Source organism: Acanthochromis polyacanthus, chromosome 5, assembly GCF_021347895.1.
Source record: "Acanthochromis polyacanthus isolate Apoly-LR-REF ecotype Palm Island chromosome 5, KAUST_Apoly_ChrSc, whole genome shotgun sequence".
NCBI classification, from domain to species: domain Eukaryota; kingdom Metazoa; phylum Chordata; class Actinopteri; family Pomacentridae; genus Acanthochromis; species Acanthochromis polyacanthus.
In genome coordinates, this window is record NC_067117.1 from 22,800,733 (window position 1) to 22,828,241 (window position 27,509).

A 27,509-nucleotide genomic window follows, 5' to 3' on the forward strand; every position below is an offset into this window, starting at 1 on the left:
GCGACTGATGTCCCCCTCGATAAACAGCATTATTAATTAAAAGACTCCAATTGAATCTGTGCCTGATGGACGAGCCTCGGGACGATTAGCTACAAGACCTGACAGAGCTTATTTCTACATGATGGGATCTGTCGATAAAGGGAAGGAGACAGGTCAACGCATTGATACAAAGTCATACACACACAGCGGTGGACAACAAAAAAACAAAACAAAAGCCTTTAAAGTGACGCCTTTGTTCCAGCAGTTTTTGGGATGTCATCAATATCGCAAAAAATATTTCCAATCAGGAATTTCACTCGTCGCATCAGAGGTCAGTACCTTTTAAAATATTGCGTTTGGGCTCATTTGACAGCTGACAGTAGAGAAGGACAGGAAGTGCGCGCTGAGAAAACGGAGGAGTGATGCAGCAGTGTTGCCCTGTGGAAAAAAGAGCCGCAACTTTGCAATTACACCATATTCACCTCAGAAGAGTGATGCCTCTGTTAAAAGATTGTTTCATATATAGTGGCCTAAAGTTTCCACTTGTGCACTACTGTGTGACAAGATAAACATCCACCAAACGTCTGACATATTTAAACTGATTCCTTATTTAAATATTTATTCTATACTATTCAGTATGTTATCTTATTGGTGAGTTACTTCCATCTAGTGAGCAGTAGTTGTGACACATCAAGTCACTTGTTTCAAGATATTTCACCATTTAGGAAAATCTCATTTTAATAGACTATTTGTGTTTATTTCTGACATATAGAACTGTCAGACTCTACGTCAGAGTAGATTTTCCAGGTTCGAGTGTTTAAACTGAATAAAGAATGGTCGTTGTGCTGGCGTTAGCATCCTTCAAATTGTAGACACTATTAAAAAAATTAAAAAGAAGAAGTCTAGGTGTTGCAACGATACAGATAAGTTCATGGCATTATCATTCTGTCCCTGGTAAAGTCTGATATTTGTTTTTACCATAAGAATGTTAACAAATTATCAAAACAAGAACAACAGCTAAACACTAAGGAATCATATTTGTTATTGTAAGAAGTGAAATTAACGCAATTGAGCACAATTTTTTAACTGTTACCTGTTTAACTTTATCTGAGCATTGACATATACAGTAATTTTCTACTTAGTTTTTTTTTAAATAGTTCACTCCACATCATTTATTTGAAACTTTGTATGCATTTTACATACGTGACAAACAATCAGCTTGTAAAATGTGATGTGTTGTTTTAGATTAGGCAACCAAGGAGCAAGCAGTTAAAATTAGCTTAAGTAGCTACAGTGTTTAAATGCTGCTTACATGTTGTTGCATAATCAAGATGCTGACACGTTCTGCAGACAGTACTTAATTTTATACATACTGGGGAGTTGTTAAAAGTTGCCAATGTTGCTCCAATAAAAAATCTAAATACTTACTCTAATCATGAAATTACCATTATGTTTCCACTGCTTTTCCCTTGATGGTACAGACATTCTGAAAATGGATTTTAACTGCTATTTAACGCATGGTGCAAAGGATTTACACATTTTTAGTGTCACTTAACCCTATACACTGCAGTCAGTTCTGCCTGAAATTTCTACTGAAGTTCGCTAATATCCATCCATCCATTCTCTATACACCGCTTTATCCTCACTCGGGTTGCGGGGGCTGCTGTAGCCTATCCCAAATATGGGATGCGCAGCGTGAGGTGCACGTTCACGAAAACTAGCCATTTGTGGATTGTTTACTGATTTCAAGACATGTTTTGGACAAAATATTTTACTGGCTTGTTTTGTCTGGATGTCCAAGGTTGGATTATGGCCGTTTTTTGTGGAATATTTTCATCTGTGACGAGCTATGAGCCTTCAAAGGTGAGTTCTGCTGTTTACATTATTTGTTGTTTGTTGGACAAATGTGTTTATATTACCCGCTGTGGTAATCACATCTGAAAGTGGTTCATACCAGCAGATTCATGAGAATCTAAGCTTTTCATGGGTGTATAATGTTTCTGTCATCCAGTTTGCAGCTTCGGTCAATTTAGCAAAATACGTTTGCACATCTCAAGATGGCCCGAATACGGGCTGCTGAAGTTTAACGGTCTACATGCATCTTTATGACCCATACCACACATAGGACCCCAGATAACATCTATTAAGACACATTCTCACAGTTGTGTTGCACATTGCTGAATGAAAATTGGAAAATAGCTGTTTATTGGGAGGTATGTAGACTTGGCTTGGCTTGGCTGGGATGCCCCATCACCTCTACTCTTCCATCCTCCAGGGAGCCCTGAGGGATCAGATAAGACTGGGTTCCCAGATCAGGGTCAGATTGACAGTTGAGGGCCTGAGGAAGAGTGATGGGCTTGGGACTCAGATTGGGAGGAGGGTCCCTTATACTAGAGGGCCCCAAAGGGACCTCCGGGGCCCACAAAATATGTTGACCATAATAGTACTGATTGCTTGATTATGGAGAAATCACTCATCAGTAAAGTGATTAGCAAAATTATTGTTATATGTAAAATTACTGAGTTTTTCAATTTTGTAGAGCAGGATGGAGGTGTCACTTTTGCTAATTTGTTTGTTTCCAATTTGTGATTTAGCAATAAGATGTTTATAGCTGATGAGACTGGACCTTGACAAGCAAACTGATTGTAATTAAAGTCTCCTGGGACTTTTCTTCTCCTCCTCCTTCTGTTCCATGGTAGAACAAGATAATAAATAATGAGAGCTTTGGCTGTAGCTGATTCTCACATATGTATCAACCATGGATGCAGCAACAGGTTAGGAGAAAGGTCAAAGGGTAGATGAAAGGATTTTATCTACAGAAAAACATTTCATCTGAAGGAGCTACAATTGCCCTCAGGGTGAAAACAACAAAGGGCTGAAATATCTTTTTCAATGAAGCTGTAATTGTAAGTATTCATCAGCAGCAAAATAGACAAATTTAGCACTTTTAGGTCAATTAATTTATTTCGTGTTAGAATTTGTCGCTGTGTTAGTTGGAAACTGAAAATGCTTGTTTTAGATAGTAAAGTAAATGTCAGTTGGTAGCTTTAACCAGCTTACAAAATTCATGTGTCTCATCTGAGAGGGGACTGTAGTCTGTATTATATTCAAAAGAAATAAAAGGATATTCAGGCTTGCCAGAAAAAGAGTCGATGCGCTCTCAAGGCCATAGAGGACTCCTCCAGGGCTTCTGACTTAACCAAAGAAATAATGTTGCAGCAGACACAGACTGCATTATTGTCCTTCGCCTGCAGACAACCTTTCACATATTTTCCCTTTTGGTTGATGGAGCTTAGAGACTCCATGTCTCTGCTCAACACACATACAAACGCGAGCACACACACTTGATTATATACACATACTTATGCCCCTTATAACCGCAAACTGACCTATTAACCCAGTACACAGCGCCATTTACATCCAGTCACACACATTCACGTATGATTACACACTCATAGATTGCACTATGTACACAGACAGAGTTATAGACGTGCACGTACGCTCGCGGACTGTTTCCTTGTGGCACGAACACGAGCTAAAGTGCACATGGTGTTGGTCAGACAGACTAACTGGCTCTTGGGCTAATTGAGTAGAGTGTGTGGCCCCGTGTGGCCCCGGTCTGACCCCTCTGTAGCCCGGGACACCACTGAGCCTCCGCTTTGATACATTTGATACGGTTTAAGTGAGGAATGAAGAGCTAAGCCTGTTTACATTTGAACTGGATAGCGTTGGGGTGACAGTGCAGTAACGAGAGGGAGAGTAACTGAGAGTGAGAGTCGAGGAAAGCAGAAGTATTGGAGGACGTAAAAAGAGGAAACAATGCAAGTTGTCATTCTTTCTTGTGCATCTTTCAGTTTTTTATTTCGTCTATTTTGAGTTCACAGAGCAGACAAAAGTGGATGGTGTTTCTGCAGTTATTCCATGCTTGTTCAGTTTGTCTTTTCTGAAAATGGAATTTCGAGGTACCGAAAATTATTTTTAGTTTGGTATTCATGCATGCAAGGCCTACCAGCAGTAAAGGGTGTGTTTGTGTCTAGTGCACCATCATAGTGAGTGATTTAGTTCTCTTAGTATTGCGGGGTGTCATTCCATTATGTATTAGTAAAATGAGTCCCTGTACATTATTGCAATTTAGTGCCTGAATACAGGAGAAATCTGATATCCCTGTCTGTGTTTCTCTGTGTGTCTCTTGTTCTTTCTGTTTCTTTTTCTGTCTCACCCTCCCTTTTTCCTCATATAATGATTTGATATTGCTAATGCCTTCCTAAATTTTGTAGAAAGGGCTGAACAAGCACTGTCTAGTGTTTCAGATGTTGGAGGTGTGCCAGACAGGGAGGGAAAGTGAGGAGGGGGATGCAAAGGGAGTCAAGGCTGGCTTGGACACTCTAGGTAAGGAGGGTCGAGTAATGAGTATGAGGATCAACAGGGTGTTATCGCCATTATAGCTTCCTTTCAAGATGTTAATATTTCCTGTTCTTCCAACATCCATGTGTCTCAAAATGAAGAAATCCCCCAAATAAATCAAAATGCTTGAAGCCTGAACTGTCTTTTTTCTTGAAAATATTAACGGCAACAGAGTCACCAAGGACAAACCTTACAGATACTTCATAAATACTGTGATTCATAGCTCAGATAAATGAACTTGTCACATAACAAAAAAAAGTAACAAATCCTTGATTTGGCAAGGCCGTAGCTGCAGTGAGTAAGCGATAACATTTTGCCTCAAGGTGTGTCTGGCCACTGCTGGGACTAACACACATGGACACACAGTCTTGACGCTGCCAGTAGAATGGATCCTATTGTTGGGGCGCTCTGCTGCTCACTCGAGTTAGCCCACATGAAAGAAGTCAATGAAAGGGAGAATGACGAATGAATGTGTTGGTGCTTGTGCTTGTAGTTTACATGCTTTCTGTTCATCTGCTGATGTGTGTGCGTGTGCCTATGTATGCGCACACATGGCGTCGTGTTTGTGTGTGTTTGCTTGTTTGTCACATGATGTCCTGTGGCAATCTCTAACTAACCGTAGAGGCGCCAGTACAAGGTGGGGGGGGGGGGGAGCAGGGGTGAGAGACGGGCATGAGAAGTTGCAGAGGAGCTGTAGAGCCGTGGATGGGGGCACTCTGGCTGACTGCTGTCACATGAGGGGCATATAATGAAGCTAAACTACATTCAAACTGTTGAATAACTGCACAAATGACTCATGACCTGACTTAGCATTGTGTAAACATGTGGCTTCAGTGCAGTCTTGTGTATAAACCATCCTGTTGTCAGCACTGAGTACACAGAAAAAATCCATGTGAGCTTCACGGCTTTACACCTTTTAAAAATATAATGCACACAGAGAACCTTGGACACAGATTTTGGACTTGCTAATGCTCTTGCTGTCCTTTGATACTGTGTGTATGTGTGCATGTGTTTGTGTGTGTGTTCTACAAACTTGGATCCCCTGCCAATATTCAGTATAGGGCCTGTAAAGCATAATGTTGGTATTAAAAATACTTCACTGTGGCAGAACATTTCATCACTATCAAATTAAAAATGAAACATTATGCCAGGGTGGTATTTCTGAGCAAAGTGCTTCATCGGCTCCACAAGAGTCCAGAGGCAGCGGACAAAGAATGGAAAAAAGTGATGGGCACAAATATGGCTGAAAAGGACGCTTAATCACAGAGGGTTAGCAGTGCTGTCATAGCTAGTCCTCACATTCCATTAATCATAAAGCTTTTGTGGTTGTCTGGGGTTGTGTGTTTTTGGAGAGTATGTGAGACTCCATGTGGCAGAGGTGGTTGTATTTACGCTCTGCACGAGCAGCGGTTGGCCGCAGGCCTGGTGCCCCTAGCCGTGATAGGCCACTGTGAAATGTGGCTGACAGAGGCAACCGGCTGCCCTCTGCACTGTAATTGTGTGTCTGTATATGCGCTGTATGTGAGGTCTAAATTAATTGTAGTTTTCACTGACTTCAGTGTGTAGTTAGCATGCCTGATTTTGTTGTTCTGCTGTAGAGAGCAACCCCTCACCTTCATTTTATTCCTTTCATGAGGTTAGAGGGGTTTTTTTTCCTGCGGAAATGAACCGTTGACATGTCGCTAATAGCTGAATAGTTACAGAAGAGATAGAGAGAATGTTAATACGGTGGGAAAAGGGAAATGAATCAATGGAAGTCTCTGCCATTCTGGCTTATTCAGCAGGCCCCTCTCCACTAGTCTGTCGTCTATTTTTTCCCCTCTTTTCGTTCTTGAGCTCTTGATCACTTCTCTTTCCCCTCTCTACTGCATTCCGCACAGTTTTGTCATTCTGCCAAGGAAACGAATCAGAGGGCCCTCTCTCAGCCACCACACTTTTCCTTTGTCTCATTCTGCCTTTCTCTGCTTCTGTCTGCTCGTAGTTCAGGCTGCACCCTACTGTCTCAGCACACTTCACTTTGACCGGCCGCAGCCCATGATGTCACACCAGGAGCAAGGGCTGCTGGGTAATGACCCAAGGTCGAATGAGCTCGTGTCCAGTGAGCATTTCTGCCATCTAAAAGGGTGCTGTAAAATGCTCATTCTTCCCTTTCAGGAGAGTGCTTCCCTTGTTTGGAGAAAGTGTCTCCTGTTTCAAGAAGTCTGTCCTGCCCTTTTAAAGAGTTTCAAAGTGGCTCCCTGATTCCCTATTTTTCTTCTCAGCTAATTTGATGTGTCTGTACATGCCAGTTATCATGGTGCAGAGCTTGTTATTTGCCCCAATAATTGAATGAAGCCGTTCACAGCACTGACTTTTAATTAATTTTCATGTGTTGTTTCCTTTTTTCAAGATGATCTCCAGTGAACCATGGCATTGGTGAAATGTTTTAATCAGACGGGTAAATGGAATAATTCTATCAGTCAATTTGGTCTTGTCTTTATTTTTACATGGGTGATTAACCATGTTACCAATTGTTCAACTGGCTGGGTGGATTAGCTGGATTAGATGCTCCGTATTTGTGTGTGTGCGCATAATATGTTTGTGTATATGTGTGCATGATGACAATTAATGATGGTTTGGCAAGCTAAAAGTCAATCAGTGGCATAAACATTGCACAGAGAAAGAGACTCGACTCCACCAGAGCAAGAGAAGTGAGATTATACCTGAACGCATGACCGTCGGCCTCTTTAACTGCCTGACTCAGCAGGAGGAGGGGATTGGATGTGTTAGATGTTACGATCACTGTGAGCATGTCTTGTTGACTGTTTACATGTGTGATCATGTCAGGAACACATATGGAGAAGCTCTCTGTGACAGTTGAACCTTCTCACAGTTGTCTATGTTCTTTGCAACCCTTAGTGCTGTGAGCAGCACAGCGGTATACATGTCGCTCTGCTGTCTCTTTCCCAGCTCTTATCAGTCCAGATAGTCCTCATATAGACACTCATACCCTCATAGTCAGAGGTTCAGCTAGCCACAGCAGCTGATTGAGCTGATGTGGGGCTGCTATGACGACAAGAGGACAGGGCCTTATCTGTCGTTATGGTGATGACCATGATGGAATGATGACAATCTGCTCTTGGCTTCATGTGTGTTTTTTCTTACAGGAGGGTTCGACTGCCAAAATGTACACCTGTGCAGGCATGTAAGCACAGCCATTGATCAGGGGTACTACGATATCCACATGCAAGAAAACTGAAAATGCGGAATACCATGCATCCTCAAATGCGTTGGACACAAGCATCGTCTCAACCGCGGAGTCAACACTGACAAGCAAATGATCACGGTCATGCAGAAACCGCAGGGAAGTGAGTTTATGTCAGTGGCCCATTTTTTTGACTCATCGTGCTCTCACCGCGGTGTCTTTCTTTCCGACAAATATGACAGATGCGTATCAAGCTGTGCAGTCTGCTCAGGGGAGATAAGGACCAGTTAGGTGCTGGGGTTGCAACATCCCACTGAGCCAATGAGTGAGCACAACGCCTTTTTCATACCGATCCTCAGCAGATAGGCCTGCAGTGCGTGTGCGAGTGTGTGCATGTGTGATGCCACTGATAATTTCTGTCTCCACTGAATTCTGGCATCTTCTGTGTTATGGTTGCACGTCTGTACACATGCCCTGTCCTGAAACTTGTGTAAAGTAAAGCAGAAGTTAAATAAGGAGAGACAGTTGAAGAGCAGGTTATTTGTCCAGTCCATAACTGATTGTTGAGGAAGATGCTACAAACTATGGTCTTACTGACCTTACTAATGAAATGATAAATAAGAGGAATCCACGTTAAAATGCTAAACATCTGCTTAGATGTCACGAGGTCTCTTCCTTTTTTTTATAGGCTGTGATAGGACTCATCACATCCACAATTGCCCTCTTAGGAAAAAAGCACCTTTTGCCTTGCATCTCTCACAAACATGTCCCCTTGGTCTTTTAATGGTTTAATCTTATTATGATTTTTTTAAAAGGAAGCACATTGTGTCCTTTTTCATAAAATTGACCTAAGCATGCATCTGCATTTATGTTTGTGTGTGCATATCTATATTAAACCAAGAAGTAAACAAAGCCATAGACACAACAAATACCATACTGGAGATAAATTCTGAGGAACACAATCTAGGAATGCACTCACCTCTTGTGTTTCTGCATGAGTGACATGAAGAGAAGGACTGAAATGAGGCCTGGCTCCTTCTGTGTGGTTTAGCAGCCGTGTCAGCATTTCTCTGGTGTACCTCTGCAAGAATACCTCTGTACACTTAGACTAGCATTGCTTTGTTGTGAGGACAAGTTGGTCCATGAGAACGAAGAAGGCTTGAAAGTGAATTCAGGGCAGCCGCAGAGCAGCTCTGTCACTTAATCCACCTCACAAGCAACCATCGTTACTCTACAATAGCGAGCTGAACAGCTTGGGAGTTTGAGCGGGACATGTCAGGTCTCTGTGGGCTTCTACTGTCCTCCACTGTCCTCCCGTTCTCTGTCTGGTCATCATTCCCTGTGGGAGTGTCCAGAGGATCCATCCAGAGGTAGGCACCTGGGTCCTATCCTCTCGCTCCTGGCTGTGGTCCAGGATGCCCTCGACTCCCCCACTCATTCGTTGTTCTCCAGTTACCTGCCAGTGAAAGCGAGAGGAGCGGGGTGGGGGCTGGGAATGGTGGGAGACATTATGTGGGCGAGGAAGAGGATGGCAGGTCCAGACGCCCACTCCCCTGAGCCCTCCTAGGCATTAGGACTGTACTTACCCCCCAGTTTGTCAATGGGAGCCTCCACATGAATGGGCTCATTTGTCCTCAGAGAGTGGGGATGAATTTGTCTGTCGGAGCAGGTGAGCAGGAGGGCCTCAGCACAGCAGAGCAAGGCATGAATGATACCTGAACACTACCTGTCCCTGGTGAACATCCTGAATGCTCACTGTCCCAGGTGAGAGGAGACTGACCTCGTTTTCAGGGTGAGTCGAGGGAGGGGTGTGTTCTGCATGTCCACACCCTGCCTCTCACAGCTACTTTTTTTTAGCAGATTACATACGCAACCACATTAGCAACTATGGGACCATCTTGCAATAGGATCACACTAGCATGTTGACATCAAGACTAATGAGTGCTTAATAATCATTATTACAGTATTACATGATTACATGAATGCTCAGTAACTATAGGCCGGACCACATCCATCATCAGCCTTCATTTTGGTCCCGACTACAAATGTTTTGTGACTGCAGATAGACATGTAGTCACTTGCCAAAATACTCACCACCGCTTTTCTTGTTGTTCCAGTGACAGAGGGTGTTTCCACTCCTACATTTTTCGATAGTGGCAGAGACACACACACACACACACACACACACACACACACACACACACACACACACACACACACACACACACACACACACACACACACACACACACACACACAGTCAGACTCACAAGGTGTAAACAACAACAGCCACACTGTCACAGCTGGCAAAGAGTGTGTGAACGAAGCAGATTGCATTTAGTCAGTCAGATGTCAAATACTACTTCATAATTGGCTTATTTTGAATTGCAACAAGTTCAAGTTAGCTGGATGGAGAGTCTCATTTCAGCAGAATCTGTGTGGAAACAGAAGAACTCAGGCATATTATCATGTCAGCTTCATCCTCAGCAGCAGAGTGAAGCAGGTTAGAGTGTTCATAATCATTGGGGAGTACAACACTGCAACCACAGACCTGGATCTGTGTAATCCACTTCTCATAAAGCTCTTTCATTATTAGTATGCTCTGTTCTCCTGACCACAATTACAGCAGTAAGGTCTCTTTCAAACTACTAATGAATGTCTCGGTTTTCTTACCCTTTTTCACTTTTCTAGTTTCATATAAACACCACTCAGAAAACTAAAGTGCTGATTGGAACCAAAAATGGTTCTTCACAGTGACACCATGTAGCATTCGTTTTTAGTTTGAAAAAGAATCTTTTTGTAAGAGTTTCTTTAAACATCTGTTTCTTCAAATGGTTTTCTAAAGAACCTCCAAAGGTGCCTCAAAGAACCCTAAAAAAAATGTTCTGATATATATAGCAGCTACTCACAACTGGGCATTAGTAATGTAAAGACCATACAATATTAAAATATTTAGAGAAATCCAAAGTTTTCCTTTGAGCAGCTCTTTCATGACAGTGGGAGGTGAAAAAAAATACCTTCAACAGAAAGAAAACTTCAGTGCAGCCATAGTGAGAGAGGGCAGTCACCTGCCTCTACCAGCTGGATTGGGGCTGAAGGGAGGAGAGAGAACAGGAAAGCTGAGAGAAAACAGATAAACAATGCATAACACTGGGGGAAATGTGCAACGGCACAAAAAAGTCAAAAATAATTACCAAATATGTATTTGCAAATTCAGTGGTAGACTTAATATTAGGTACACTTCATTACCCTTAAATGCTGCACAGCCTTGTACCCCCTGTAATCAATCTCTTTTTACTGTCTCTGTCAGACGTCTCTGGTCTTAATTGGCCTTAATAGTACAACATAAGTATTTCCTGTTTGAACTTCTTAGTTCCTGTTTTTCTTTTTTTTTTTCTGCATTGCTTTGAAAAGCCGTGTCCTCATTCAGGCTTGGCGTGCAGCTGTAACTAGCTGGTAGTCTTTCAGTGCTGGGCCTATGTTGGAGGAATCAGAATAGGTGTAAAGAACCATAAGGATCTAAACATTACGGAAGATCGCAACACTTTTTCTGACTCATTTTCGACGCATAAAGATCATCAGTGAGATTTGGCGTTCTGGCAGGTCAGGATGCGGTTGCTTCCTGTCAACAGAGGTCATTAGTGATTATCTGCTCTCAGCTCTGCTTCTCTCTGAATGTCAGTTAATGCTGTCAGAGCTCTGCCGATCACATCATCGCTACGTGTTATGGTTGATTAATTTCAGAAGTGTTCACAGTTGTTCACACGACAAATGATGTGTGTCTGCACAGGTTTCCATGAATAGTCTTTACCAGATGCTTTTACTGAACATACCCACCTTTTTCCTGTCAAGCTCTGTCAAACGGGTATTTCTATGAATTTCTCTTCAGCTGTGAAAAGAGGAAGGTCACATGTCGGTCTTTTCATAGCACAAACACCTACATGACTTGGTTTCCATGACAATTCATTTAAGAGCTTAGTTAATGCGTCATCATAGCATAACTGAAGTTCACTGTTTGCTCAGGGCCGACAAATAAACTACTTACTTGGGGAACTTTATGGCAACTAAAGACAGCAATACATGCCCCATGTTTGTGTTATCTAAATACTGTCCCGTCTTGAATCCTTAATATCCTTCTAGGGGTCTGAGGAAGGAGGGATGCTTTTCTAGCTAGGCCCAGGCAAAGGTCAACCCCCAGTGCAACACACACACTAAGAGACCTGCGTTTGAACTGCACTGCACTTCCTTTCATCTTCTACGTTTCTCTCTCCCTAACTCAACTTTGCGAGGGGATGGTCGGGATACCTTTTGATTCCGCTAATTCAATTTGATGGAAAAACAAATACACTGGGGGAGTGGGAGACAAGGAAAGAGTGGGAGTAGTAGGGGGATGGAGAGGGGGAAAATGAAGAGATGGATAGTTACATGGAGCACAGAGAGGGAATGTGCAGCGGTGGTGAGGGAGGTTGGCGAGTACAAACGGAAGAGCGGAGGGAAGAAAAAGAAGGAGGTAGGGAGTGGAGATGAGTTGAAACATCCAGTTCCAGGTTGAAGTCGTAAACCTCTCGGTGCTCTGATCTAGGTGGCCACCATGTTCACCCCGCCGACGCATCTGAGATCTCTCCTCTTCATCTCCTCTATGGAATGCCACTCTGATAGTGAAGATAAGTAACATCCTATTTTATGGCTTTTTCGTGTCACATAATTCATGATGCGAGTTAGGAGGGGATGTCTTGTTTGGTGTAGCTGTTGGTTTAGTGAGGCCTGATGAGTAAAAAGTGTACAAAACCCTCACATTACAGAACCGATGCAATTTAATAGTAGAAAATTGGAACAGTGGCACATGCTGAATACCACAACATTTACCCGAGCATTCACTTTAAATGCAAGTGGGCATGTCATGTTCCTGCCACCTAATGTCTTTCCAGGCCTATGACTTGAAATGCTGCCTGCAAACAGAAGCACTGCGTCTGCACAAGACATGAGAAGCTTCTTCACGCTCCGTACCAGCCTTGTATGTACGTGCACTTGCATGTTCATGTCTGCGTATGTGCTCTGGGACTCTCTGGCCTGGCAGACTCCTGTATTATTTTTGGGAGGGCTGCTCTTTCCCTCTGGAGGGCCTCATTGAAGAGTGCTGGCTCTCTCCATCTCCCCCTCTCAGACTCCGGGAGTCCGGCCAAACCCAGCCGAGCAGGCTCACTGGCTGCAGCAGCTCACAACCCGCTGGAGTCGTGGCCTGTACACGGCCCAGCTCCCACCACACTGCACTACACACAGATGGCTAGACTGCTTACTGGCAGTCGAGCGTTACGTTTTCACTGGTGTTCAGCAAGTGGATCAAGAGGATCCCACCCCCTCTCTGAAAACAGACACTTAAGATGGCGTCTTCCATTCCTGTATCCATGTGTATACGGCCAGTTGGTACTGTTGGGGCTTGCTATGAACACAGTACGCCAGCAACACTAGATAATACAGCAGCACCTATATAAGTCGCTGGATAAATGTTATTTCCAATGTGAACTGATCAAACCTCTGGGAAACCCCTGCAGATCAACCTCCGCAGACGTCCAACAGATGTGAACAGGGTGGAGGGTTCAGGGAGGGGTGGTAGTCCACTTTTAGCTTAGACTGTTTAATGGGACGGTTTGTGCTGTGGGTGTGTGAGGGCATGCTGAACTCAGCGATGATGACCTCAGATTGGCCCTAATCGAGCAGACTCATTAGTGGCTGGCTCTGTTCAAAGTTTCTTCAGCCCCTTTATTTTACTGTAATCGTCCAAATGGGGAAGGGGGAGACAGAATGAGCAACATAGAAAAAGAAGAAAACATAAACAGAATAAATGGGAGAACAGAAAGAGGTAGAATGAAAAAAGATAGAAAAAGAAAAAGAGAACGAGATGAGGGAGAATCGTAGTCGACGCCTGCTTCCTGGCAGCCTCAGCTGTGAGCACATCTGTGTGTGGAGGGTTTGAGCAGACCCCCATGTGTTTGCTCAGGTCGCCTGATTGCCTTTCCTTCCTCTTCTCTCTCCCACTAAAGACCCGCTGTCCTTCCTCTCACTCCAATCACCGTGGCCAGAAGAGAGAGAAAGAGGGCTACTCCGACAGCAACACCGGCTCCCACTGAACTGCTCTCATGACTCAGTGTTTTTCACATGCAAGCTCATAAATAATTTGGCTGTTAGAGATGAAACTGAAATGTTGCAAGGATAATTTAGTTAAATAAGGGAGTGAATTAAGGTTTGTTTTTGTGTGTGCATGTGGATACGTGTGACTCTGGAGCCTGCTGACTGGGTATAATGGTTCAGCCTGAGGCTTTAGCTCCACAAAGAGGCCTTCTCTTAACAACGTGCCATCAGAGATAGAGGAGGAGCCTGACCAAAGCATTACCACGCTTAAGGGATCACAGAGCTTCCCTTGATACATCTGATATCACTTATGATTTTAATAATCAAGCACTCTTCACAAAAATTGAGAGTTTCGGCTAATAGTAGTTTAAAACAGTTTATATTAATCAGATCAAAAAGAACCAACACCAAGGCTTATGATCTGCAAACACAATCATAAATGACTATTTCTAATGACAAGACAAGGACTGTTGAAAAACTGTGCTTAGATGCATGGTTTCAAAACCAAGGGCTGATTATGTAAAATATTTTTAAATGTATGTTGTTTTTTGCTAACTGCACTCTATAAGTTAATTAAAGTAAAAACAATACCAGGGCACAGAATCTCAAAATGATAGAGACAGACTTTACTTCAGTATTAAACTTTATTTCCTTTTCTTTGTGAGATGGAAAAATGATAAAAACGTACAGCTCAGGGACTTTTCATCGAAGACAGGTCAGTGTTTTCTTTACGTAATAACCATGAAATTAAAATCATACGTTTCCATATGTGTTTGACGAAAGCTTAGAGTGAAAATAAATTATCGTAGCAATAATTATAACATCAAATATAACAACAATAATAGCAATTAAGCATTTATAAACACTCTATTTACTGTGGGGGGGGGGGGTTTCTCCATAAAACTCCTTTATCAAAAACAGGTGAGCGTTGTGGTGGTGTACAATCCAGCATGTGAGGAGAGCACTGAGTTGTGGAAACTGGGCTGACCGATTAGTAGGAGAGGGTTCTGCTGGGCTCTGTAGCCGTCTGTGTTCAACCAGTCTGAAGACGTCCAGCGCTGAGGAGTCAGTCTGTCCACAGCAGTTGTGGATGACAGGCTGGGGATGGACAGGGTGCATGTATCTCAGTATATAATGAGATGAGGTGAAAACAGCGGTTCTTTTTAAGACCTCTCATGAGTCTCCTGTTACAGGGTCAAGGAGAGGTGGGTACCAAAGTGACTTAGTAAAAATAAGCAAAAAGAACGACAAGCATCTCCATTCACTCCGTTCCTGATAGCCCCAGTCACGTGGAGACTAACAAACCCCTCGTCACATTAGCTCTTCAGAGAGTCCACTAAAGTCCTGCTCTCTGCCGCCTCCCATCAGCGAGGTCAGGCGTGATGCAACTTTCAGTGATCAAGTCCAACTGAAAGTCTCTCCCCTCCAATCACTGTACATGATACAACTCTGCTCAGCTTTCGACGTGATGTGGAGGCCATTTAGTGTTTATGGCGATGTGGTGGCTCCTACAGGCGAAGGGTTTCTGGGTCTGCATTAACCTCAGTGAGGTTCGGCCCAGACTGGCGAGCGATTGGAGTGGTGAGGATGACCGAATGAAGGGTGAATGGGCGTGGGAGTTGGCAGCATGTGTCCCGAGTGGCTGAAGGGGGGCAGGTGACCCATGTGGGTCATGTGGCTGGTGAGGCCGGGGCCACCGCCAAAGGGAGAAGCCTTGTCTTGCATGCATTTGGACAGCTCGTCAAAGCCGTCACCTGCTCGTTTGTTCCTCTTGGACTTGCTGGACATCTTGCGGTTGCGTGTCTGGATGCCTTCTTTCTTCATGGTCAGAGGTCTGTTGACCTGTAGAGAGCAGCACATTAGCTCAAGGCAAGCCAGACAAAAGCTGCACTGACAGTGTGAGTATCACATTTCCACGGCTTATGTTTTTATTGCTGTTAGTTCCAGCTTGTTTACTGGCTCATAATTTAAAGTGTCACCAGGAATATATCACATATTGAACTGACAATTATTATTACTATGCATTTCTTTCATGGTAGCTATTATGAATTACACCAGTGTCATATAAATGCTTTAAATAACGAGCAGCTGTTTTGCATATATAGCTCCATTATAAGACGAGTCAGGGCGTTTTTGGCTTTTGTCTAATTGTCTAAACCTAACAGAACCGTCCTGGTCAATATGAATACATGGGGATGAGGACCAGTCAGAGGCTGAAAGGAGCAGCCTCAGACAAATCCTCATCAGTGTAACCGACGCCGTTACACTGAATGACAGTCCCACCCGGCAGCCTCTCTGGGGAGTAACGCCCCCCATTGAAACAACGATGGATTAATAAAAAAGGACGACCGGTGGGTTCTGCTCGACAGGGTGAGCAGGCTTTGCCTCCATACTCTTAGTGTCTCTGCTCCTAAATCGATACGAGCTGTCCGCCCACTTAACCAGTAAACGACCAGCACCCCTCCCCTCCTCCTTTCACCCCAAACCCCACACTCGGGTGCAGGGCTTTCTTTTTCAAAGCTACTTACATTGTGCAGTTTAAAGTAAAGGCCGCAGGCGTTACACACCGGGTCTCCGTTCCCGTTGCGCCTCCACAGGGTGGTGGTGGTGGTCTGGCAGTTTGCACAGCAGGTGCCTGCACGTCTGGCAGCAGACTGAAGGAAGCAGAGAAAATACATCATAAATAATGACCCATTCACATTCTGTACAGAAGTCAGTGCAGACACTGTGGAATAAAAACCACAGTTTTTTAGAAACCAATATAGGCATCATTTAGCTTATCAATTAGCTTTAATAAAGCAACATCACTGACACTGTATTCAAAGAAATGTAGGATTCTACCATGACACAAAATCAATAAGACTGAAAGTTTTCTTAAATTAAATAGCAACACAGGTTTTATCTTTTACCACAGAACCATGTGTTGAAAAGCATCAAAAGAAGCAACACTCAAATCGGAAAATTACTGACTTATTATTTTTCTGTTAAATAAATTATTTGCTGACCTCCTACAACCATGATCAGAATTTATGATTTTTGCTACAAGATATGGCAGCAGTTTCTACAGAATGCCCTTTATGCTTCACTACATTCCTAGTAATTATCGTATTTCATTTTTAAAGATACATTCTACTGCTAAGTTGTTATAATGGATTCCTTGTCTGGAGCCTGTTTTTCTCCTGATCCAGGAAAAGGGGGCTACAAGTTGTGTAAGACCCGGTGTCCTGCCTGACAATGTGCTCCTGCGTCCATTGCAGATCAATTCTTCACACATAATAAGAAACATTAGCTTTACATCCAAGAACCCTCCAGTTCTTTGCTTTGCAAGCAGCCTCCAGGTTTTTCTTTTAATTAATTTCAGGTGGTCTCGTTGCTATTGACCTGGAGAACAACAACAACCCTGGTCATTATTATGCGAAGTAAAATATGTAACCTATATTTTTCAATACAAAGCAGCTGCACATTAAGACTGTACCGCTGCCCACCAAGAATGACAAACAAGAGAAGAACATAAATCCATTTATTTTCCAATCCCCGCCCCTCACGGTCTGTCTCTTCACACATAAGCGGCTCCTCCAGTGTTGTGATAATCTCTTTACAGTATATGTCAGTCTGGCCATAGAGAATGCAGCGCGCTGGTTGAAGGCGGAAACAGCCGGGAGCCTGACTTCCTTATCTGGGCCGGCCAGATATCCGGATAGGAAACAACTGGATGCCCCTTTGAACACAACTCTGAAAAACACTTGAGCTGAAAATGCAAAAGCTGCAGCCATATGGGCCGACCTAGTGGAAAATGTAATGGACTTTTCACGAGGAGGAATGACGTGGAGGTGGTCAAGGAACAACACGAAAAAAAATTGAAATTAAAAAATGAGCTGTAGAGTTTCAAGAAGCCCATCCGAAATATCTTTACCGATCATCTGATAGTGGCCAATTTATTGGCAAGTCAAATTAGCAGCTAATATTAATGAAGACCATTAGACCCAGACTGCAGCCTCCGCAATTATAATTAGCCTGGGTAAATTAAAAAGCCCAGACCCCTTTTTATTAAAGTTCAAAGGTTATACAGCTCTAAACTTTTTATTAGCTATCTATTTTTGATGTCAGCGCCTATAATTAATTCAAAATAATTTAACCATTATTATATTATAATAGGTAGTAGTAGTGATGATAATTATACTCATTGACAAAGCAGCAGTTTCAGTAAAAAAGATTTCAATAATTTAAAAAAGAAAAGCTAAATATAAAACATTAACCCTTAGTAATATACTTACTGAAATAAATGTAATAAAAGGCTATTTCAAATGTCAAAATAATTTATGTTCTCTTGATAGATAGATAGATATTTTGAAAATATTTCAGTGTGTGTATATTGTAAATTGTTTTGAAAGCTACAAATTAATGAATAATGACAGAAATACATTCAGCTTCAGTAGGGTTAATGTCAAAAACGACTGAGTCGCTCTCAAACATGGTACATCCACCACAAGAATGTTATGTGTCCTTTCTGCTTTTCATTTACTCAAGCATGGTGTTAACTAAAGCAGCATGGGCATTGGTATCAGTAACAGTATCAGAAGTACCAGCAATAATGATAGCAGGAACAATGGCAATAGTAGCAGTATTGTAACAGGCCATGAAGGCGGATCATCAGGGGGTGAGAGGGACAAACAATTCCAGGAAGATCATAGGGAAAATATAACTTTCCTGGAATTGTGCTGCCGGCATCTGCTTTGTGCTCATATTTGGGTGCCTTCTCCCAGGGTGAAGCGACGGAGTGAAAAAGTAAAACTCACCAGTCTCCGTTTGGGCTTGATAAGTGGTCGGTTCTGGCCGTTCATCTTGTGGTACAGTCCGCAGGCGTTGCACAGGTAGTGGCCGGTACCATCCCGTCGCCACAGAGGGGTGGACGTGGCACCGCAGTTTACGCATTCACGGCCCTCTGCATATAGTTCAAGAGGGGGAGACAGGGAGAAATTTTATATAATTAAAAAATTCACCCTTGGGCAGAAGCAACACATAGCAGCTGTCTGGGCCAATCAGGCAGCGGTACAGTGCTGAATGATCCCAGATGGCCCCTGTAATATGAAGTCAAAATCTGCCTCATGATGGTGACAATGTCCACATCAGCGTGCAGGTGTACCGAGTGTGCACGGCTGTCATGGACACAGACACCTCTATGTAAACCGATCCAGAGTAGGGAGGCCAGAGACAGCCAGAACATGTCCAGAGGTGTCCAACAAGAAGAATGAGACACACCATCAAATTAGGACTACATTATTCATCAGCTCAGTGGGCACCCATGAGAGGAAACATAAGTGTGTGTAGGTGGTATTAAATGTGCCGGACAGCGTTGCAGTCTTTGATGAAACGCTTGCATGCCAGTTGGCCGCAAATAATAATATCAAATTGGCATTCAGTCAAGCATAATTTTGATAAAGTTTGTATTATTCTTAAGTAGCGACTGGATCAAAGCTAGCTCATTGATTTCTTGGCAAAACCCTGCTTTTTCTGTTTATTCCCACATGCTTTTCTCTCCCACACCGGTTCCACTGACTTCAAACAGCCTGTTGCTCAACCGACAATTCATTTAATTCAAGTATCCCTCTCTCCCTAGAGCATCATCTCATTATTCCTGTTATAATACCAGCGACACCCAAAGTCCCACCCTCGCTCTACAATGGAATCTGACCTGAGCAAAATGCTATGTTCCTTTTGAAATGCACCTCGGTGCTTTTTTCTACCTCCCTTCTCTTCCTCTTAAGTGTTTCGCAAGTCCAGCGACCACAATGAAGCGGCCTCATTAAGGTTTTAAATATTCATCAGCCATGACTTACATGTTATGCAATGTTTAGTGGTGAAATTACAGGGGAAAAAGGCGACACAAGTTTGTGTACCAGTCACATGAGCTCGAGTAGTTCTGGTTTGAGGCTAGTTCAACAGGAAGCCTCAGCACTGTAAGGTAAATGTGCTGACAGCTGAAATGTCATTGTGGCATTTTGTACGACAATCAATCACCATTACTGGCGCTGGACATCGAATTCGATAGATAAGGGGCTTTTTAATGCTGAAGCAGATATGTTTGTGTTGCTGATTCAGACACAGTCTAGCCAGCTTCTTTTAAATGTCAGTGTAACATTTCTCCAACAGCGCTGCAGCTCATATTCACTCAGATTATCAGGCAGTGAGCATTCCCCAGGTGGATTAAAAAGCAAAAGGGACAATGGATGACCGTATTGATAATTACACAGCTACATTTGGAACAACTTGTTAGCAGCCTACAAAGTCTGCTAGTGTGTTTTTTTTTTTTCCTCCATTAATTCAAAGTACCACAGCTGGAACAATGTGGGGAAATTACAGACTCATTACCAGACTGAGTTGTTTTTTCAAATGTCTGCCCATTAGTGTCAGACACAAAGACTAAATATTCCCCTAAATATTACTCCCAGCGCATATTGAATCAGGTGCCTGTGCAGACGGTGGGAAATATAGAACTTTATTATTCAACAATTTCACTAATTTTGAAGATTTTGAGGGGAAACCAAATAGGTGCATTTTTTAAATTCAAGTTTACTTCTACACACTTGTATCCTAAACCTGCTTCACATCACATCTTCACAAGCAGATCTGCTGTTGGACTAGACCTGCTGTCAGTGCAGTGGGCCAAGGCCATGCTTAGAAACACAAACAGCAGGACTCTGTCGCCTGTGCTTTGTTAATGCTGTGGAGAGCGGTGGGCGGGGTGGAGGTCGTGATTTGTTCACTTGGAGGTATACAGGATATGGCAGGAGCCAGGGCGTCGTGACTCCTTTATTTTTTAAGTGCAATAAAGGCCACGTTTAAAAGAAAACAAGCCCATGGCACGAAGAAGAGGCCATTTGACTGTGGCAGAATGACAAATCACAAGAACACCATGTGAAATCATCGTGCATTATTCACAAATAATAATAAAACTAATAAAAAAAGTGCCCCATTGTTTCATCGCTGCGTGAAATAGTAAAACATAACGATTATGTTTGTTTTAGTGAAACAAAATAAATACACGAAATAAATATTCATATATATGAATAATCGATTCGTGTATTTAAGTCTAATCCCACTTTCTTTTGTCAAGTCACTCCGGTTAGACTGACAAATTTCATCTCAGGTGGATCTTTCTCTAAAATAAGCCCGTTTAAGCGGCTGGATTTTAGAAGTCACAATGGCACAAAGATAAGACTTGTTAGGACAGCTTTGGAGAGGACACGATACAGAATATATCTCTGGTTTTATTTTGTCGGGGAGCTACCACAGCAATACATTCACAAAAGTGGCATCAAGAATTTCGACCACAAAAAAACTATTTAAAAAACAAACACGACCGTAATGCAAATCCCACACAGTTCTGTCAACGAATGCACGACAGTAGTGACAGTATTATCAGGCCTATATGGTGACAAATAAAACATTTATCTGTTGATGATTGATTAGGGAAACTATAGTGCGCAACGCCCCACCGCGCAGCTGAATAAACCATAACCTTTTAATTAGGCCTTATCAGTTTAATCTGCCATCTGATGAGAGGGAGAAACACACGTCTCACCTGAGCTCGACCTCGCTTTGCTTTTGCATTTGGGCGTAAAGCTGGAGGAGGATCCGCCGAGCAGGCTGCCGGGATGGAAGAGGCTGCCGCTGTACTCGTGGGGTGTCGGCAGAGAGTAGGCCGGGTAGGTCGGGATCGGGTGATGCGTGGCCGCGGCCTGGCTGTTCATCGAGGCCAGGCCGCTGCGCAGCGGACTACAGCTCTCCATTTTCATGCCGTCCGTCAGCGGCACCTGGTACTTGATTGACTCCTTCTCGTCCATCCTGGTCGAGGTGGAGGTCGGGGAGGTAGGGCCGGGGTCCGGGGACACGTCTTTCGGAGGGGTTGGGGGGAAACTGTAGAGGTGTGGACTGGAGTGGGACGCAGGAGTGAGCGAGGACACGGGAGCGGTGCCGGTGTTGCTGCTGCAGGGGTAGCCGGAGCCGGCGGGGTGAAGGCCGGGTTTGCTGAAGTGGCTGACCGCCCATGCGTTATGGTGGTGCGCCGCAGAGAGGGCTGCCTTCCCGGGGTCCAGCCAGGGAATACCGGGGCTGTGGATGAGGTGGGGTCGGCAAACCTGGTTCCCTGTGAGGCGAGCTGAAATCCACAACAGTCTATTTAGTACATATTCTCAATTCCTCATCATTATTGAGCAAAGCACTTTTAAAAATAGATGTTACCCTTTAAATGCTCAGAATTACCCAAATCCGACATTTAGTCCCAGGTGTAGATAAAAAAACAGATCTTTATCACAATTTGTTTAATTATCCAAAAATAGTTTCCATTAAAGGACAGCAGCCTCACATATCTCGCCTGTTAACAGCGATTAGAAAAGGCCTTCTGACTGGAGAGAAACAAATAAAAGTAGCTCCTCGTCTGACCAGTATCTTTTCATCCGCAGCAGCTCTCGGACTAAAGATTGTTATTGGTAAATTTGCGGTTTTTATTTTATATCCGGGAAGTGGCTCTCTCTCCCTGCAGAAACCCCTGCCCCAACAGAGAGGGGTTAAGTGACATACTTCCCTTTCCTCTCGCTGTCATTTGCTAGAAATTCCTTTTATGTTGCTGAATGGGCCCAGAAAAGTCAAGGAGGACTTAAAAAAAAAACTGCATGCCGCTTGAAATATTAAGTACATACATGTTTTACGCAAAATTAATAGACACACATGCCTAATTCCAACTATGTCAGAACACGACTGAGTAATATAAAAATCATGCTTAGTTCGGGGTTTTTTTCCACACATTTCCATTATTTGTCATCACACTTTCACACTGAAATGTCACTTTTTTTACCCATCTTACCGTGTGCTTGGCTGTAGGTGACCCTTGCCCGGGAGTTGGTGTAGTAAGGGTTCCCTTGAGAGTCCAAGTGGTTCAGAAACATGTCAACTTCGTCCTGGGGCAGTAAAGGCGCCATCGGCTCCATGTAGTTGTGGCTCAGACTGTGGTGGTGAGAGTCCGGGTGCTGGCCGTTCAGCACAGCATGATGGTGCGCCATCCACCGAGACTGATCCGCCGCTGCGACCTCCATGGCTGCTGAGCCGACCGTCCTCCTGTCCTGTCCCCTGAACGCGTCTCTCTCCAAGTCAAAGTTCAGTCCTCCTTGCAATATATTTCCTGAGACGTGACAGTCGCGACTCTGTTTATTTACTTCAGAAATAGAATCCTTAAATCACCCGATCTCCTTGTTTTCCTCCTCGGTGAAACCTGCAAAGAGACGAAAACAAAATGTTAGTTCATCTGCAGCGCTCCTCCTCTCCCGCCATGCAAAGAACACGCATCCCTTTTAGATATGTTTTTGAATCTAACAATAACAGATGACACGTGAAATAAACTTTGCGCAGCTAAGGCTCCTTGTGGTCAGCCTACAGGTCGAAAACAAAGTGCACAGCCGCCTCGGTGTCCAAACAGTGCAAATGTTATGCGCGGATACCTGTTGCAGTTTTGATCAGCTGACGGCAAATACAGCTTGGACGTGTAAACCTCTTGATCCGCGCAGTGCTCAGGCTCATTAATGAGATGTGGCGCAGACTGATGCGGCTGGCGCCAGTAAATTCCCATATCAAGCCACGCGGGGCGGGGCGTCGGTCCGGGCCAATCATAGCGGGCCCTGCCACAATTGGCTCGCTGCATCCCTGCTCTGCTTCTTTCAATTTCCATTTTCCCTGCACCGAAAAACTAAAATACTTATCAATCAGCAGTGTAATTTCTCGGGGGTCTTTCTCTCTCATGAAGCTCAAACGGAATGAGCAATCGGCCCGTGATAATCTGCTTTTTTAGCGGCAATTATAAGCCTAAAGACAGACAGCGAACACGGAGGTGAATTCAGTTTGCACAATATCTGACTTATTATTATAATTTTAAAATAGAATAATATTGTAAGTCGCATTTGCTCGTTTGAACCCATTTGAAAAATGTTCTTAGAGATTGGATTTTTTATGACTTTGAAGTGATGTTTCAAATTTGTGCGCACTTTAAAATGTTTTTTACATCTAGAATTAAAGTGCCGATGGAGCTTTACATTAGTTGCAGTAATTGTAAGTATTGTTTTTCGCGTACTGCTGTTATGTAAATAAACTGCGCTTTCAGCACCTCTAAAACCAACAGAGGAGGAGTCGATTTATGACCCCGAAATTAGCCCCATAGAGCGCCTAATTGTCTTTAATTAGTAGCTGGGCATTCCTCTTGTGAAAACAGTGGTTTTTTTTGTCTCAGAGACAGAGAAATCAAACACGGTTTGCATACTGATGGCGCCTGTTTCTCACTTGGTCAGTGTTTGGCCCAAGTCCCCACCTATGAGCTGACGGTCATAGTGTCTCCAAAACTCAGAATGCAAATCCAAAAACCCGACCTTAAATATTTCTAATGAGGCCAACTTTCTGTTCAGTTGTGTTGGATTTTAATTACAGAATTATGTGTGCATAAAATTACCCATAGATGTATGTCATGCAGGCCTTTGCGCGCATCGCTGCCGTGTGTCTGTGCTGTGTGTGTGATTGACAGGGAGTATAATTGGAGGGTCCCGGAGCCCAGACTGGCCGCCACGCCGACGCCTGGACGTGACGTCACAGAACCACTGGAGGGTGGGGTGGCAGGGGGTGCAGCTTGTGATACCTAGGCAACTTCTCCAGGTAAATGTCCTTCATAGCTGCGACGACACGGTGCAAGTTTAACACACTCACTCTAAATCTAGTGTTATATCTGCCTTGTAAGTGTGTGTGTGCGTGCGTGTGTACGTGTGTGTCAGTCATCAGTCATTAAATCGCTGGCTGGTTGCCAGCAGCAGTGAGTTGATGAGCTCAGCCCTTTGAGCTTGTCAACTCCTAAAATCAACAAATTAGTGCATGTGCAGAGGGCCAGCAGCTCCAATAAGTGACATTCCAGTGAAAAGAAGCACCACAGCCTTCAGGTGGAGTAGAGTGACAGCATGCTCGTATGATAGTTTATCATCTAACAAATTTAATTCACAGTGGATCTGTCACCAATAATACACCAAATAGCACGCTGTTTAATGCTGCTGCTTGAACCCGGAACAACAAGGACTCCCTCTGTTTGAGCTTGAATGTGTGACCGGTGCTGCTCTTGATCTTGTGGCTGGTAGTGAAAAGACACTGTAGCATGTCACTGTATGTGGAGCCTGTGTTGCATTCTGGCTGCATCAAGCACACACAGCCTTGGAGAGTAGGTCGGGCTCACTGTAGCTGCTGCAGCATGCCCCATTGTTGTTTGCATGTTTGCCAAATGGATTACTCAGCAGGATTTAGCCCTCTGTAATTTATACCTTCATTAATCCCATTTGTATCTGTGCTGGAACAAAAGATGGGAGAGGGTGACGGGCGAGGATGGGGAAGGGTGAGGAGTGGGGGTGGGGGGGGGGTGCTGCTGCTGATTTCCCTCTGCCTTTCTCAAGGACACAGCAGTATTGTTTCACCCAGGGATGCTATCCTAGACCAGAGAACACTATCCCTCCTCGCAACACCTCCTGAGCTGGGTGAGAACTGTGTGCAACAACTGTATCGCTGTGCAGCCACAGTGGCTAATGAACAACAAGATTATCATTCCGATCCATGCTGTTATTAAATGGGATTGGCTTTATCTACCTGTTTGTTCCCATTGGGCACGGTCATCCATCATTATCCAGAGCGGAGGTGTGTGACTCTGTGTGTGTTTGGAGGGAGGAGGAGGAGGAGTGTGAAGAGCCACAGTAGCCACAGTGGGCCTTGTGAAGATAAGCAGAGCCAGAGAGAAGAGAATGACACAAACCAGCTGAAGCATTATTGTCCCCTTTACTCACGGCTAATTAGATCGAGCCAGGGCACTGGGGGGCTTTATAGACACAAGCACCCAGACACAAGACCATATAACTGCAGAGAGAGAGGCCTGGATGCTGCTAGGAGGGCAGCACTCACTCCCATTTAAGTTGCTTGAGCTCGAAATAATAACATTTCAGAAAAGGGGAAGGGCACAACACAGAGACTTAACAAAAGGGATTATGGACCAGAAGACGATCTTTAGATTTACAGCCAAAACCTCTTAGTGGAGCCACAGAGCATTTTTGGAGATGTTTTGTGTTTATTTATGGAAACTGTCAGTGGTATTATCTGCTCATTCGTTCGTTCATTCATTCATTCATTCATTCATTCTTTCAGTTCATTCATTTGAAGTAGTTTTAATTGACTTGTCTGTCTGCAAACAGAGAGAGCGTGGTGTTGATTGAATCATGTACATAAAGCAACACAGGTAAGAGAGAGAGGGGGGCTGGTGGTTTAAAAAAGGTGCCATGTATTCACTCCAGCTCCTGCATGCCTGTGGAGAACCCAGCCCGCCCCTGTCTCTGCTCCACCATTGTAGTGATGTGATTGCTCTTTCTGCTGCTGATGAAAGAGGATTGCTCGAGTCATTATGCATTTTAAAGCGTGACAATTGAATACTTTTGTCGTCACTAATACAACGCTGATGATACACTAAACCATTCCGCGATCGAGCGATTTATATTCCAGGACTGGAGCACCTTGCCCACGGCAACATAAAGGGAGCCACATTAAAACAGATTATTGATTACATGACCGCATGAATTCCTCCAATTTGTGGATTTTTTGCATGTTCTTTTGAAAACTATGACACGTGTGCAAGGGGCGTTGTTATTGTGAACAGATGAATTATGTTTTTTTTATTATTGTTCCATCATGTAGGGAAACAATGCTGTTAGTGATCTAATAACAAAAAGAATAAAAGCAGATTGTTCTGCTTGTAAACATAAAGACAATACGTCTTACTGCTGCATTGCAAGACTGATTAATTTTCAGATCTTACAGAGGTTTACGGTTAATTTCCGAATATCCGAGACAAAAAGGCTAAACGTGAAGGTACCATTAAAAGCGTGTAACTTAATTTGTTGCAGTCATATCTCAAACAGTGCTGCACGGAATAACCTTTTATTTATTTTTTGGCTGTAATAACGTTAAAGAAAATGCTCGGGAAAGACCTATAGCTGTTTACGCAGCTTGATTAGCCATGGATCGCCCTCTGTATTATTTAAAAAATTCAAACAATTCCCAAATAATGTGAAAAAACATTGCAAAGCGTGTAAAAGAGAGTCTAACAACACAAAAAATCCACTTACCTCCTTGTGCTTTGTGTGCTGCGCTTTGGAGTCAAACCAGAGAAAGTGGCTCCACCTGAGCTTCGGCTATTGTCGTCACAAACAAACAAAAAAGAATAACGGAGCAAAATATAGGCGCGATGCATAAAGGTGTTCCTGTTTTTACGATGCTGCGGAGAAGGAACAACCGGTGGCCGGATCGGTGTCTTTCTGCGTCGTCAGCCGGTAGACAGCGGTGCGTGTCTGCGCTCTGTGGCTGCCTCCTCTCTGTCCAAACCTCTGAGAATATGAGCAAAAAAAAAAACTTGTGTATGAGAGGCTGCGGGCACACAGCAACGTAATGGCACGTCAGCCAGCAGCCTGTCTTCCGGGTCCCGGTTAAACACTGAAACTGGCAGCAATACCTGCTCCCAAGAGGTGAGCAGCAGATTTGGAGACGTTTTCCTGCATTTTTTTAAAAAACAAAATCTTTGTAAATGAACGTCATGTAGCCTAAGTTTATATTCAGCTGTAAAACGCATCCATGTGGATTGTTTAACACAAAAAGAATGATTTTATTTAACGTATTCAAGCAGTAAACACAATAATTAAGCCAAATAATTTGTTGAGGAGTCATCCATGGATAGCACAAGGTGTCGAGATGCAAAATC

The 27,509-nt window shown here is 43.6% G+C and overlaps 1 protein-coding gene across 2 annotated transcripts; it reads right to left on the minus strand.

Annotated features, from left to right (window-relative positions):
• Positions 1-14,321: 14,321 nt before the first annotated feature.
• gata2a (GATA binding protein 2a) lies at positions 14,322-27,153 on the minus strand. 2 transcript variants are annotated; one of them, XM_022200223.2, is made up of 6 exons: positions 26,881-27,153; positions 22,560-22,964; positions 21,279-21,854; positions 18,493-18,650; positions 16,225-16,350; positions 14,322-15,538 (listed from the first exon to the last, which is right to left on the minus strand). In XM_022200223.2, the coding sequence occupies exons 2-6, from the start codon at positions 22,786-22,788 to the stop codon at positions 15,239-15,241; spliced, it is 1,389 nt and encodes a 462-aa protein (XP_022055915.1). In that variant the 5' UTR covers positions 22,789-22,964; positions 26,881-27,153; the 3' UTR covers positions 14,322-15,238. The 2 variants fall into 2 exon arrangements, with proteins under 2 accessions (XP_022055915.1, XP_022055916.1); XM_022200224.2 differs by lacking the exon at positions 26,881-27,153 and adding an exon at positions 23,191-23,317 and having other exon boundaries at positions 18,493-18,638.
• Positions 27,154-27,509: the final 356 nt, after the last annotated feature.

Bases quoted from the DNA above. Each gene is read 5' to 3' on its own strand.
- gata2a (XM_022200223.2), bottom strand. From the start codon at position 22,788: ATGGAGGTCGCAGCGGCGGATCAGTCTCGGTGGATGGCGCACCATCAT. The intron at 18,651-21,278 runs GTGAGACGTGTG...CTCCCCCTCTTG, and splicing joins CAAAGCGAGGTCGAGCTCAG to AACTATATGCAGAGGGCCGT. The intron at 16,351-18,492 runs GTGAGTTTTACT...TGCTTCCTTCAG, and splicing joins TCAAGCCCAAACGGAGACTG to TCTGCTGCCAGACGTGCAGG.